Source organism: Cavia porcellus, unplaced genomic scaffold, assembly GCF_034190915.1.
Source record: "Cavia porcellus strain 051 isolate PalLab524CR breed Dunkin Hartley unplaced genomic scaffold, mCavPor4.1 scaffold_3, whole genome shotgun sequence".
NCBI classification, from domain to species: domain Eukaryota; kingdom Metazoa; phylum Chordata; class Mammalia; order Rodentia; family Caviidae; genus Cavia; species Cavia porcellus.
This window is the reverse complement of record NW_026947486.1, coordinates 117,082,154-117,097,680: the sequence shown is the minus strand read 5'-3', so window position 1 is coordinate 117,097,680 and position 15,527 is coordinate 117,082,154. Positions and strand designations below refer to the sequence as shown.

At 42.6% G+C, this 15,527-nt stretch overlaps 1 protein-coding gene across 6 annotated transcripts in view; it reads right to left on the bottom strand.

The window, feature by feature from the left end:
* Mamld1 (mastermind like domain containing 1) overlaps positions 1-15,527 on the bottom strand; it is a 124,347-nt gene that overhangs the window by 50,673 nt on the left and 58,147 nt on the right. For all 6 annotated transcript variants that reach the window (XM_063246517.1, XM_063246515.1, XM_063246514.1 and 3 more), the window contains one exon: positions 4,077-4,235. In XM_063246517.1, the coding sequence (XP_063102587.1) occupies positions 4,077-4,172 (96 nt within the window). In that variant the 5' untranslated portion in view covers positions 4,173-4,235. The remainder of the gene's footprint in view (positions 1-4,076; positions 4,236-15,527) is intronic.

Here is a 15,527-nt window from a genome sequence, read left to right as displayed (position 1 = left end):
TCTCCTTCCTCAGTGTAGCACCACTTTTGCAAGGCAAAGCGTCTGTCCCCAAGGCTGATCAGTACACATCATGGGAGGAGGTGGGTAGGGAGATTCCAACTAGGGTTTCTTTTTCCAAAGAACAGGGGCAGATGGAATGGGGTTAGTACTTTCCTAGCCATTCAAATATCCACATACTGTTACACTAGGGCAGGCCACTTCCCTCTCTCTGCCTTCACTTGCTTTTTGAGGTGGGAAGGAGAGAGGTTGATTTTGGTCATTCTGTAGGTGGAAAGCACACTGAACTTGTGGTTACCCAAATGGAAACCCTAGATGTAATTCCACATCTTCTTTATGGCCATCCTTCCTCATGTCATTGGATTTCTTAGATTTCTTAATCTATAACGAAGGAGAACGATAAGAATAGCCCCTCCCTTCTAGCAATAGAGTGGCTGATAAGCTCCCAACGACTGGGCATGCCAATTCACTGTGACCTTCAGGTGAGTCATTTAGTAAGTTTAAGTGGCTGAACACAGAAAGTGAATAAAGAATACAGTCCCTTTTTTTCCTCCAATGGTTCATTTAATGCCCTTAACATTCCCATTTTGTCCAGGAGCTGCCTTATAAATGGAATAAACAGGTGGCTGCTCAGGGTTGAAGTAATATTTGCAACTTCCAGCCGGCTATAGACTGATACAGAGATGACATGTGACATACATACCGAGGCCCAACTCCATGCAGGCTTCAGAGTGCTACCAACATGCAGAGTTAATGCCTCGGAGTGTCTCACACTAGCAATCAACTGATCTACAGATTTGGGGAGTGGAGTCAGTATCTCAACTTCAAAGAGAAGGGCCCACTGCTATGTCTCCTGTTAAAACTCCACACAGTAATTGTGGAGACTGAATGTGTTATTAACTTTGGATAGATGCTCACATGTTTCAAAGGTAAAACTTCTTTTCTCTCCTATCAGAAGAGTCACTAAGCAGTTATGCTCCTGAATGGATGAACAAACGGTGCTAAAAAAGGTATGTGCACTGCTGAGGTTTCTTATAAGGACTGCTGCCTTCTAGATTAGCTTTTCTTTTTTTTCTTTTTCTTTTTTGAGACAGCATCTCACTATGCAGTTTAAACTGGTCTTGAGCTCACTTTATAGCCTGAGCTGGTCTCGAACTTGCAACCATCCTCCTGCCTCTGTCTCCCAAGTGCTGGGATTACAGGCATGTGCCACCATGCCCAGGTTATAATTGCTTCCCAGTGTGTTTAGAGCTATGAGGTGGCAGAGTATGGTGGTGAGGATAGTGGGGTTTGAGATGTGCCGCATCTTAGATCTGTGACTTTGGTCATGTTGCTTAACCTTTCAGAGCCTCCTTTTCCTGGAGATAGTAATAGCCTCTTCCTCCTATGAAGGTTAGAGGAAGTAGTGTCCTCTTAGCCCTTCGCAAATTCCTAGCACCTACTCAATGCTCAGTAAATGTGGCTATTCTCACTCATGGTCCATGGGAACTTGTTCTCATGAAGGGCAGATGAAAGACTGATACCCCGTGTCCTAAGCTCTGCTCTGAGGCTAAGAATAGCTGTCACATCAGATGCACATTTTCCTGCAAAGGGTTTCTCAGTTATTTGCATGTAAGTCCTAGAGCTGTTTAGAAAGAACTCTCCTCTGGGACTGATAGAATTTTAAAACTTTGCTTTGAGGCATGGGTGTTTTGTTAGGCTGTTTTTGAGGAAGGAATAAGAGAACTAGTTAAGTTGAATGCCTGAAGCAGATCTCCATGTAAAGGCTGCTTTCAGGGTGACAGGGAGTGATGCAAGCAGTGTGATTCCAGATGCCCGTGGTTTCCTGGGACCAGGGTGCACGGTGTTATCCTGGATGTTACAAAGTGTCAGAACCAGAGCAAACAATGGAGGTATCTGAGACCTAGCCAAGGCCACAGCCAGGAAATGCAAGCCCAGCTCCTGCAAAGGATCTCATTCTGCTGTGAGCATTCCAGGTCCTGCAGTAACTTATCTGGACAGCAGGTTTTTTGGCAAACTCACAGGCAAGTCCACTTTTAATATGACAGCCTCAGTGCCTCTGTCTATAAACACCTAGCTGTCAAGATCCCCAGTGTGCACAGCACAGTTTGATGTTAGCATGACTGATGCTATGGAGACTGACCAGCCACTGAAATTCAGCCACGATCATACCACACTAAGTGCCAGTGCTCGATGATGGTAGCAACAAGCACCTGTCAGGCCCAGGCAAAGGAGTGGGCTCTGTCAATATCATCCCTTTCTGAGACCATATGTGTCTTCCAAGAAGACAGATGCAGTGTCAACTGTGAGGAAGATTCATCGGAGGGAGCTGTTCTTCTGAGCCTGAGGCATATTGTTTTTGGATTTCCCTCAACTGAGGCTAACCCACTGGTCTTCTAGGACAGCTTGGCATTTGGAGACTAGCCACACTGCTCAGAGCCAAGGGCAGTGAACAAGGTATGCCGTGGGAGAGGAGGTAGGGCTGATTCCTATCAAGTCCAAAGTGTGACTCTAAGCAATAGATATGGGTTTTTGGCAAAGCTCACTAAGGGGACTAAAGGCCATCTTCCAGGAGATGGTAAACCTGCAAATGGCATGAAAAATAAGAGCTTTCTAGAGTGAGGGCATGGATGGCTGCTCTAGAGACCTATTCATAGGCCAATGCTCCCCCAGAATGCGTGCATTTCAGTCTACATTGATCTCAGCCAGATGAGATACTTACCAGTTACACTTTCTCCAAGAGTGTCAGCGCAGTGGGTAAGGAGTAGGGGAAGAAGACCCTTGCAACTACAACCCGCCCACCTTTTTCTCCAAGATATGATCCAAGGGAATGAAATTGTGGGAAACAACAGAGGAATCTAAAGTTATATGAAACTCAACATGGAATCTGGGGACACTACCTGAGGTTTTCCTTTGCAGATTCAATTATTGACCATAAAAGTGAAGCACAAAATCAAAAAGGTCATTAGGATGGAGGTCAGAAATTCCCTTCTAGAAGATGCTTGGCTAGGGGCTGGCAGTCTGGAGCACAGGTTGGCTCAGTAGTCACTTCCTCTTTGCCATCCCATCTGACTGCCATTTCTGTGAGAGCTGGGACCCTAGTCAACAAAGTTTTATAAACTGCACAGCACTCAACTTGACGGCACATTCTCAGTCCACTGTTGACAGTGAGGGGAACAAAGAGAAGCGTGAGCCAATTAGTGCCCCTCCCACCTATGCACATGCCAGAATACTAACATAAACACAAAGTGGGTCACCCTGGGAACTGGAAAAGGCAGGCGCTCTAGTTAGGTGAAATGGCATTACTTCAGAACCCAGGGCTTCTAGTTCTATGAACAGGAAGGAAGCAGGCCCATGGCTCTATAAGAGCTATTTCCTCTTTGCTCTATTAATTTCAGAGATTAAGCAAGCCACTCCTCTGAGGGCCAAATATCCTGAGATAATGACCATTGTGTTTGCTGCAACTCCTGATAACCTGGCTAATCTTGGTAGACTGGTAATGTTGCAGGCTTCTATTGTCAAATTCAACCAACCAATGGCTCTCATGTCCCCTTCTGTCACCATTCAGGCCCCTACAACTACCACTACAATCGCCAGTGCTGAGCTTCAGACACTTGGATGATCTCTAGATTCCTAGGGAGGCAAACAGTAGTGTCAAATGAATTTTAGAAAGGAGGCTAGGGCCAGAGAGTTGAATGGAAATACTTTTCTGTGTCCTATTCTTCAGTGGCTTCTTGTTCGTGGGCATACTGGGAAGTGAACGTAATGTGCCTAGGGCTTGCCATTCTGGCTAGCTTTTATTGAGAGAAAAGGTAGGAACTTCATCATTTTTCTCATCAAAGGGGTGGACTGGACATGCAGATCAAGTCCTGGAGTATATCTGTAGCTCTTTCAGAAACCCTCAAGGGTAGGTTAGCTCATCTTCTAGATTTTCCTACATCAGATTCAAATGCTTTCTGTTTTGGGTTGGTCACCCACCATCAAGTTTGCACAGAGAACTTTCAATAACACAGCTCATGTTCAAGTTTAAGATCAGAAGCATTAAAAAACCCCCCTCCCACCATAGCCCATTTTCTGACCGATTCCTGGAGCTTTCTGGGCTCCTGACGATTTCCCACCATGGCGAAATGGGGAAGCATGCTCTTGATTACAAGCCGACTTTTCCAGTCATCCATTGTTTGACCTGCAAATTTATTCTTGATTCTCCAAGGTGCTTCCCAAACGACCTAGACACAGGGCTTAAGGAGACAAAAAGTACACTGTCTTTCAGATACAAAGATGAGACCACTGACCCCGTGAATCAGACTTTCACTCTTGAGGACAGGTTTGTGTGGAGTCAGCCACATTCCTTTTCCCACCTCTCTCCCCACCCCACCCCACCCCCATCATTGAGTACCACCGCTCCCGAGGATGGGGGGCGCTTGTGGGAGGCAGCTGGCAGTCTCCAATCATGTGCACAGCACAATTTACTGGAGAGCAGAGAGGTGGGTAGACGAATACCCACAGAGATGTGGCCAAATAACACTGGGCATGTGGGATTCCTGGGTCTGGCTTTCCTTTTGTGTGGCATGCATTCAGACACAGAGAAAGACGGTCTTTTTCTGTGACATGCAGTTCCCTTGTAGGAAAAACACAGTGGTTGCTTAGGGACCCTTCAGCTTTACTAGAGTCAGCCTTGGGATCCATAGAACGATGAAACACCAACTCTGGCCTTACCAGCACCAAGGCAGAGAACACATGCACAGTTCAGAGCCCGGCTGACACTGGAGGAAAGCAATGCGTGTTGGAAGGAGCTCATGAAACTGGTTCTCTGGCTTACGGGAAGCAGCACACTATGACCAGGTACCATGTATGCCCTCCACAGTGGATAAGCAGATATGCCAACCCTGGGAAAGTCATCCTTCCTTTTTGTTTTTCATGAGGCAGATGTGAAATTAGATCTCAGCTAAGCCATATATATATACATATATATATATAAAGTTTTATTTACCATAAACCTTCATGGCAGTTTAGCAGCAGACTCTAAAATCTCAGTGCCCAAACTTCCACTTCTAGAAAAACAGAGAAGTACCTTTCCCCATTCTCCCACTACATACAACTAACACCTCCTGATATATATAAAACAAATAGATGAAGACCCTGAAAGGCAGTGATAAGTTAGTCTGGACCAGGACCTTGGGATCTGAGGGAAAATGCAGTGGTGGGTTCCCAAGACTTTACTTTGCCTCATACACTCCAGGTATGAAGCCAAAAGAACCACTAACCCAGAATGCCAATGGGCATAGACAAAAAGTTCTCAACAAAAGCCTGCTGTTTCCAGCCAGAGGACCAGGAAAGGGACAGGCTAGCAAGATAGAAAATGTTTAAGACAAAAGTGCCCTAGTCCAGCTAAATGCCAGAAAAAACACTGCAGTCCCACTTGATCCCGGCAGCACAGACCAAGCGGGAAGCTCAGCTGCAATCCTGCGTGGCAGCAGCGAGGCCTTTCTCCCTTCCCCTCCTACAGTGACACCACCTGGAACTTTCACTCTTGCGGAGCAGTACCAATGAGCCCCACCCCCTTGATGTCAGTGAAAGTCAAATGGGGAACCTGGACTTCCATACCCACTTGACAGAAAAACCATGTCCCCCTTCCATGTCAGAGCAAGTCAGCCAGTTTTGTAACATAACATCCGAATGTCTTGATTTCAGTAAAAAAGCATTCGTCATACCCAGAATCAGGAAGATCTAAAACTGAAAGAAAAATATTATCAGCAGATGTGTCACTAAGATGATACAGATGCTAGAATTATGTGACATGAATTTAAAAATAGTAATCACTTAAATACTTTCACCAACCACTACTACCGTGCTTTATTTAAACAAAAAATAGAGAATGTCTCAGCCAAGAAATAGAATTTTCAACAAAGAATCAAATAGAACTTTTAGAACTGTATATACAATAATTGAAATAAACTCTAAAAGTGAGATGGAAAGGACACAGGAAAGAAGAAAGATAAGGCAATGAAAATTTCAGAAAGGAAATATACTGGAAAAAAATCATGGGCACAACTAGAGTTATAATCAAAAGACCTGACAGCTATGGAGTTGGAATTCCAGCAAGGACAGAAGGAGAGCACATGGAGCTGAAAAGGCACTCAAATAATGCCTAAAAACTTCCCAAGTTTGGCAAAAGACCTAACCCTGAAAACTCAAGAAATTGAGTGAAGCTTCAAAAGCGTAAGCCCAAAGAAATCTGCTTCAAGGCCCATTTTAATCCAACTTCTAAAATGTGAAGACAGTCTGGAAAGCAAGGATAGAGGAATGAGACTACCTACACGGGAAAACCAGCTTAAATGACAACAGATATCTGATCGGTAACCATGGGAAAGAGATGCAATACTTTTCAAGAGGTGAAAAAAAGAATCTTATACTTCAGCTATGGAAAGGAATCAACATATTCTTAGATGAAAGACAAAGGGAAACTAAGAGAACTTGTCAACAACAGATCTACACTATGGTAATGGTTAAAACGAGTTAGGGTTAGGGTTAGGGTTAGGGTCTTGGATATCATCAAGGAAGAAAGAAAATCAGAAATACAAAAATCACATGGCTTGATTTTCGTCTTGGTTTGAGTTTTCTAAATTATGTTTGATGGTTGAGATGCCAATTATAACACTGTCTCATATGATTCTAAATGAATGAGGAAAAGATATTTAACAGAATTTCATCAGAAACAGAGGGCGGTAAAGGATTGGAGGGAACGGTATCATTTCCATACTTCTTTCAAAGTAGTAAAATATTGATGCCAGTAGATGAGAGAGAGAGAGAGAGAGAGAGAGAGAGAGAGAGAGAGAGAGAGAGACCTAGGACAACCACTCAAAAATTATACATGAAGCAAATGGAATTCTAAAGACTGTCCAAATAACTCACAGGAAGTCAGCAAAATGAAATAGAAAAAGCATAGAGAATGAAGAGAAAACAAAAATAAACTGATAAAAACACTAACAATCAGTAAGTATAATAAGTGGAAATGTTCTAAATATACCCACTAAAAGGCAGACATTAGTAGAGAAGATAAAAACATGACCTAATGATATTTTGCTTAAAATGTAATGATTTAGAAAGACTGAAAATAAAAGGTTTGTAAAAGAGATATTGTGCATATGTTAATTTAAATAATAGCAAGGGCACTCCAGCAATATCAGATAAAGTAGACTTTAGAGCAAAGAAAATTACCAGGGACAGAGGACATTATATTATAACAAAAGAATCAGTTCACCAAGAAGGCAAAGTAACACTAAAGGTATAGTACTATGTACATCAGAGTTGCAAAATATAGGAAGCAAATGTTGTTAGATTTGAAAGAAGCAAACAAATTCACATTTCTAGCAGAACACATCAGCATTCTCTCAACAACTGATACCACACCTAGATATAAAAAATCAGCAAGATGTAGAATTCACAACAGAATTCAAAAGGACACTTCACTCAAAAACACTCCACTTGAAAACAATAACATTTATATTCTTTTCAAAAATCTAAGGTGTACCAAGATAGACATATTTTGGACCACAAAACAATCCAGAAGTATTTGACAGAATCAAAGTGGTGGTGCATGCCTATAATCCCTGCTATTTATAAGGCTGAGGCAGGAAGGTTGCCAGTTTGAGGCTTGTCTGGACAATGTAGCAAGGCTTTGTCTCAAACTAATGTAAAAAATGGGCTGGAGAAACAGCTCAGTGGTGAAGATTATTACTACAGACCGTGTAGACATGAAAAAAAAAAAGAGAATACTATGAAAAACTCTACATATATAAATAAGAATTTCTAAATGAAATTGAACAATTATTCTAAAAGCACAAATTACTACAATTACCTAATATCAAAAATCTGAGTATCATTCTGATTATGAAAAAATAGTTTTTAAAAAATCCTGAAATGAAAGCTCTAGGGCTGCCCTGATTCACTAGAGAGTGACTACCAATTGTGTAAAGATAGATTAGAATGAATGACACACAAGCTCTTTCAGAAAGGAAGGGAAGGGAACACTTCCCAGCACATTGTATCTTCCTAATATCAAAGTCCAAAAAAGACAAGTACAGACCAACCTTTGTTATAAAAATAAATGGAAGACTCCTAAACACAGTTCTAATCATTTGTAAAAAGAATTACGTATTATGATAAAGCTGGGTTTGTTCCGGGGATGCAAGGCTGCCTCAGTATTCAAAAGTCAGACCACGTTATACACTTTATTAATAGGCAAAAATCATGTGATCCCCTCAAAATAATACTGCAAAGTAGGAAAAAGTTAGAAAACTCATACTTCTGGATATCAAAACTTACTCAAAGCTACTGTAATCAAAGCAGTGTAATACGGATAAGACTGGACATATGGGTCAATGCCATAAACTTGAGAATTCAGAAATAAACCCACACATTTATGGCCAAATGACCTTTGACACGATGTTAGGATCACTTGTGTGGGGAAAAAAAAAGTCTGTATGTGATAACTAGTTATCTATATACATGAAAATGAAGTTGGACCTCTGACTCAAAAATCAGCTCAAAATGGGCCAACAATCTAAACATGAAAACTAAAATGAAAAAGCTTAATAAAATACAAATAAATCATGACTTTGGATTTAACAAATTAGTAAGGATCTAATATCCAAATTACACAAAGAACTCTTAGAATTTGTTGTGGTTCATAGGTGGGTTTTTCAGAGCTGGCTGGATCTAGGGTGTGTGATACTGAGATTTAGGGTGTGTGGTACATTAGTCCACAGATTGGAATTAGCATAGTTTTGGGTGAGGCTGAATGGATTTACTGAAAACAGAAGCTTCACCCTGGATGTGGATGGCACCACCTAAAGGGTTTTCAGCCTCAAAGGGATAAAAGGCAAAAACAGACCCACTACTGCTTTTGCTGCATGCTGCCTTCTGCCTGCCACACCATGAACTATTTCTCTTCTGCAATGCTCCTCCGCCATGTCAATCTGCTTTGGAGCCAGGTGACTATAGACTGAAACCTCTACATACTAAGCCAACTAAACCTTTCCTCCTGTAACTGTGGGTGTTGGGTATTTTGGTTTAGCAGTGAGCAAGTAAGCCAGAATTCAACAATTAAAAAAATGAACAAAGGGTTCAAATAGATACTGTATGCTTGCAAAGAAGATATTGAGTGGCCAGTAAGCATACACAAGAGTGCTCAGCACCAGTAGTCATTAGGGAAATGCAAATAAAAAATACCACCTCATATCCATTAGGATTAATCAAAACTCACAGAAAATAAGTGTTGTGGAGGATGCAGAGAAATTGCAAAGCCTGTACCTTGCAGGTGGCAATGCAAAATGTTGCAGCTGTTGTGGAAACACTTTGGTGATTTCTCAAAAAGTTAAGCATGCAATTAATATTTGGCCCAACAATTGCACTTCTAGTTATATACCCAAAAGAACTGCAAATGGTTATTCAACCAATACTTCTACACAAATGATCACAGCAACATGATTTACAATAAACAAAAGAAACTTACAATCCAAATATCTTTCAATCAATAAATGGAGAAATAAAAGTTTGGTATATCCATAAAATGGAATATTATTCATCCATAAAAAGGAACGAAGTACTAATACATATGACAATATGGATAAAATTGGAAACATTATGTGAAGTGAAAGAAGCCGGTCACAAAAGGCCACATATTTTCTGGTTGTATGGATGTGAAATGACCACATAGGTAAATTCATAGAGACAGAAAGCAGACTGATTGTTGCTGGGGCTCAGGAGAGGGGCAGAATGGGGACTATGTAATGAGAATGGGGTTTTATTTTGGGGTGCTGAAAAATGTTTAAGAAAAAGACAGAGGTGATGCTTGCATAATATTAGGAAGGTTCTAAATGCCACTGTATTGCTATATGAATTTTGTCGTGGTCTTTATAAAAATAGTGATAATACCAAATGCTGGTAAAGATGTGTAGAAACTGGATCACTTACCCATTGCTGGTGGGAATGTTAAGTGGTGCAGACACTCTGGAAAACACCTGGCTAGTTTCTTTAAAAAAAAAAAAACACTAAACATGCAACTATCAGCAGCTACACTCCTGGATATTTTATCCTGAGACATGAAAACTTATATGCAAAAATTAAAATATAAAATAGGCACAATATAAAATTTTCAGATGTGTACACACAAATCCGTATCAGTATCATTTCCTGGTTTTGAGATGGTACTGTTATTGTATAAATTTGGGGGAAACTGGGCATAGGGTTCAGGGGGCCTCTCTATCCTGTGTTTGCACCTTCCTGTGAAACTCATTATTTCCAAATAAGAAGCTAACTTCCATCAGTCAAGAGTTCAGGGTCCAGATCCATGGAGACATTGCCTCTACTTTTTTGCTCTGGGATATTTCCTGTATAACGTTATTTCTTCAAGTGGTGTATAGAGATTTGTACCCACTCTTTATTTTTTTTAAAAACCAATCCTTACTCAGTTCTCTCATTGGCATTTTAGGGGCTCAGCCGGAAGCCCCAGCTCTGATGTCATTCAAATTCTAGTGTCCAGAGATACCCCTGTGAAGACAGGAAGGCATGTGAAGTACAGTGTGCCCAAAGGAAGATGGGATAACAAGGCCCAAGATACCACAAAGGCCATGCTTAACTCCCGGGCCTGGGGAGGCCCAGAATCTCGTCTGTGGGGGATGGAGGCCCAGATCTCCTTTCAGGGTGGCAACACAAAACCTATCAACATCAAACAAGCTGCCCATTCAGCCCAGAAGAAGAAAGGAAAAAAAAAAAAGCTGCCTTAGCTTTTAAAGACTCCACTCTATTGATTTCATGCTCTGCCCCTTTGTGGCCACCAGAGCCAATGTAAAGGACAGGTTGGGGGTAGTGGCCAGAGATTCCTAAACAAAGGCTCAATTCTCTGGCCTCAAGCAGCGGCCTACTTCCTCACTACCCCAATCACCGTGCTTGGGTACTGGCCGGGTCCAGGGCTGGGGAGCAAGGACAGGGAGATTTGTTGGCTTGATGCCTGGCTGCTGACTCATACAGACCAGGAGGTGAGGCTACTTCTACTTTCTAGGCTTCCAGCCCAGATGGTAGGAGGGAGTACAGGGCTGTGGGTAGGCAGAGGATGCTGCGTGAACCCTAAGGCCATCAGCTATGGCACAATCAGGACTAAACACAGCACATTTCATCCTGTTCTACAAGGGACTGGCTACTCTTTGCCACTAACAATCTTGATGTTGTTGCTAAGATCTGGATAAAACAGGATGACTTGGGCCAGAGAAGCAAGCCTGGAAGAGGCAGGAAGATCCTAGGCTGGAGATAGGGGAGCTAGACAGTTAAGAGCAGGTTTCTAGAGGCTAGGAGAGCCTGGGCTTTGGAGCCCAATGGGTAGAGACTCAGCCAGGATGGTTGGCTTTGCTTCTCAGAAGTCATGACTTATGGAAAGCTTCTTAAACTTTTAGACTCGATTTCCTCATGTGTAAAATGCAAAGTTCTATACAGAAATATAACAGCTACTTGTGGGTGCCTGCTATGAGCCAGGAATTAGGCTTGGCAATTCACATGGAGATTTCATCGGCTCTCTAACAAGCTGGTGAGGTGCATTAGGAAGAGCCCACTGCTCAGGTGCTTCCTTTCTGTCCCCCTTGCCATTGGAGGGAGGTATTTGTCTAATATCTGGCTCGTCTCCTAGACTAAACTCTATGACGGGAAGAAGCATGGCTTTTATGTCACATAGCCCCCGAGTGTTCACAGCATGCTGTATCATAGGGTCTGGAGAACATCTGCATGATGGATCTGCAGGGTGGACTCCAGCTAGAGTGAAGGACTTTACTAGAACTTTCTGAAGGGATCACCAGTCCGCAGCCTGGATGATTTGGTATGCTGCAGCGCAAGTGAGCTTAGCAACACATAACACATTGTTCAGCATTTCTGTGCATTTGAAAGGAATGTTTTGACATCAAGAAAGAGCTGCAAGGCATATGATTATAGTCTGGTGCTAATAAATATATCAATATTCTAAAACGTCACTTTTCGTTTTGAAAAGTTGACTTAAAAAGCTCAAAGAGATGTGGCAAAAATTAGAACCCTCACATATTGCTGGTGAGCATGGAAAACAGTGCAGCTGTTAGGGAAAACAGCTCAACACACAGTTCCCATAGAATTCAGTAATTCCACTCTTGGCTATATATTCAACACAACCAAAGACTCATATGTTCACACAACACTTGGGTGTGAATGTTTACGCAGCGCCATTCATAATAGCCCCAAATGTCCATCAGTGGAGGGACAGATTAGCAAATCGTGGTCTATTCATACAATGGAATATTTTTCACCTTAAAAAGAAGTACTGACAAATGCCACAAATTCAATGAATCTTGGAAATACAGTTTTCAGTGAAAGAAGCTAGTTACCAGGGGACCACATACTGTATGATTCCATTTACCTAGAATGTTTGGAGTAGGGAAAGCTGTAGAAAATCAAAGTAACTTAGCAGTTGGCTAGGGCTGAGGGAAGCAGGGAGAATACGGACCAACGATAGGCACAGAGTTTCTTTTGAGGGTGATGGAAATGTTCTGCAGTTAAGTGTGGTAAAGGTTACACAACTTTGTGAATAGCTTAAAATATATTGAATTGTGTACTTTCAGTGGGCGATTTGATGGTATGTGAATTATGTCATAATAAAGTTGTTTTTATCACTCCCAGATTGTTATCACTCCTTACTCTACTTCAGGAGTTTAGAAGGATGCCTCTTGTAGAGAGAGGATAAAGTGATATCTTTTACATTTTTGGAGGAGAAAATGTTTATATACTCCAAATTAAGCAGGAGCCAAATGGTACAAACAAACTACTCCATTAAGGGCAAACTGTTTCTCAAGCTGGCCATGCCTGGAAAACTTATTTGACTGAAACAGAACAACACACAGTGACTCTTTAGAAAAGAGAACAGAGTTTTCTGGAACTTGGAGACATCAAGAAATAAGGGCAGACCAAGATCATCTCAGAGTGGCAGTGGCAACACTGATCCTGGCAATGCCCCACTGTAGCACAGCTGATCTGTAAGGTCATGTGAGGCCGAGGGTTCAGAAGATCCCATTTCTTGAAAAAGACAACCAAGGATTAGACTTTCTTAGCACCCTCTTTTCCTATGCCAGAAACATCATGCTCTTGGAGAATTGAAAAAGTTGCAATTCAGGTCAGAAAGCCAGGCCATCTAAGTCCATCTATGTGTTACTTTCCCTTGTAATAAATGCCCATGAGCTTAATTCCTCTAAACTTTTCTATAACTTATCATCAAAGTTTGGGCTGTGTTGGAGGTGCTGGGAAACGATTCCAGGGTCATCTGAAGGGCTTCCTATTCGTGAGTCGGCACATATGCACGCATGCACGCACAGACATACATGCACAGAGGCACACAGTCTCTCTCGGTCTCTCACTAAACAGTGCAGGCCCTGGGGAAAAGGGCTTCCTCTTCATTCTTGGGCTTCTTTCCAGCAGTAATAGTGGGCATCTCTGGTCCCTATACCTGCTTGTCACACTGGACTTACTTCCCAAGTGGCCCTTGGGTGGTCCTATGGTTAACTAGCAAGAGAAAGGAGGACAGCAGCTGATGTATTCTTTTCCTCCCTACCCACTGATCAGCTGTGGCCCCAGAGGCCAAGAACAAATACTCTCCCTCTCACCAGAAATGACTTTTAAAGCAATGTGTTCTTAGACCTGTCAGAGAGGAAGAGCTGGAAATGCTGAGCAAGAAAGTGTTAGAAATTGTTCAGTCTTCTAGAATTTGTTCAATTTTGTAGAAATTGTAGAATTTTATAGAAATTGTTCAATTTCCAGCCAGTAATCACCTTGGCATATAGAAGTAGTTTGTAAACATGTTATTCTTGGGCTCAGATGCCAGTGATAACAGAGGTAGGTGCAGAAAGCTTTGCAAAGTGCTTTTAGATGATGGTCGAGGAGCAGAAGTGACCTGAACGTGGGGTGAGAGCCAAGCAATGTGAGGTCTCCTTCTATCCATAAGGCACTTGACCTCTTTGAGCCTCTGTTTCCTTATCTGCAAAAGGGAGCCAATTCAACTTGCTCTCTCCTCTCACCTGGAGAGGAGAGAGGATCAAACAAGACCTCTAATCTGAATGCCCCTTGGACACAGAGGAGCTGTGTACACGGGAGGTGCTGGGTGGGGGGTGGGGGTCAGCCCCATTGAGCAAGCAGGCAGTGGAGTCAGCACCCAAGCCACTTGGAAGTACTCCCTTTGTGTCCTCCCTCCTCTTACAGTACAGCTTAGCTAGAATTCTGGAATGTTAGAATTGGAAGGAGAAGCTAGAGATTATACGATGCCACCTCCCTCTGGCATAGGTCAGAAAGCCAAGGCACAGACTTGTGCAGGAGCACTCGCTAGTGATGAATAGTAAGAGCTGGCTCGGGAAGTCAGGCCATGGGTCCCAAACCAGCGCAGGATCCTGGCAGGCTGGCCTCAGAGATAGGTCCACACTCTGAAAGGTACTGGACAGAAGCAGCCTAATAATCTGTGAGGCAGCCTCCCAGATCATCGGGTGACTGCCTCTCCTCAAAGAAGCGCAGGCATCATTGAGAGTTCACTGTCTCTCTGACAAGGCTGATGGGCAAGTACAGAGCTTCTCTGAGTTTCAGTTTCTTTCAGTACACTAAAGAGCTTGGGCTGGAGGACTGTACAAGGCTTGCCAGCTGGCACCATGTCCACATCGGTGACTGGCTTTCCTCTGTGGTCATCTACCTATTATGAGTCTCCAGCCAAAGCACATAAACGAACTTCCTTTTGGTGGCTGCTGGAAAGAACTGAGACTGGCTCCAGATTTGTAATGGGGTGAGGTGGAGTTTAAGGTCCCCACTTTCCCTATTAAATCAAACACTAATGATATCCCTCCCCAAACTGTAAGCAAAGCACTCTGGGGGTTCAGAGCCTTGCGTCATTAATTAGGACCACACTCAACAATTACTCACCAAGGGGCTGGGGATATAGCTCAGTGGCATGGCGCCTGCCTGGCAAGTGCAAGGTCAAGAGTTTGACCCTTGCTACCAAAAACAAACAAACAAAAACAAAACATAACAAAACAAAAAATCGGTTTGTAAGAATTACTCATCAGGGGGCTGGAGGTTTAGCTCAGCGGCATAAGCGCCTGCCCTGCAAGCAGGCCGTCGTGAGTTCGATCCCGGTACCAATAAAAAGGAAAAAGACAAAAAAAAAGTAGAATTACTCATCAACCTCAGGGGCCAAAGCATTCTAAAAAGAAAATGAGAGAAAAATAAAGGCACCACTGAGAGAGATGTAGACAGTTCACTAGGCATTCCGAGGTGTCACTGTGGGCCTGTACCCATGTTTCTAGCTTCAACTGTGGTGGGTCCAACAAAGAAAACAACCTAAAGAAGGTAGAGTGTGGGAAGAGGCTGCCCAAAAAATGGCCAAAAAGTACCAATGAATTAAAAGAAACAAATCAGAATAGCCATTAACAGGAAAAGATTCGTGAAGAGTTCACATTTAAGGTGTCTTCCTTAATATATTCAAC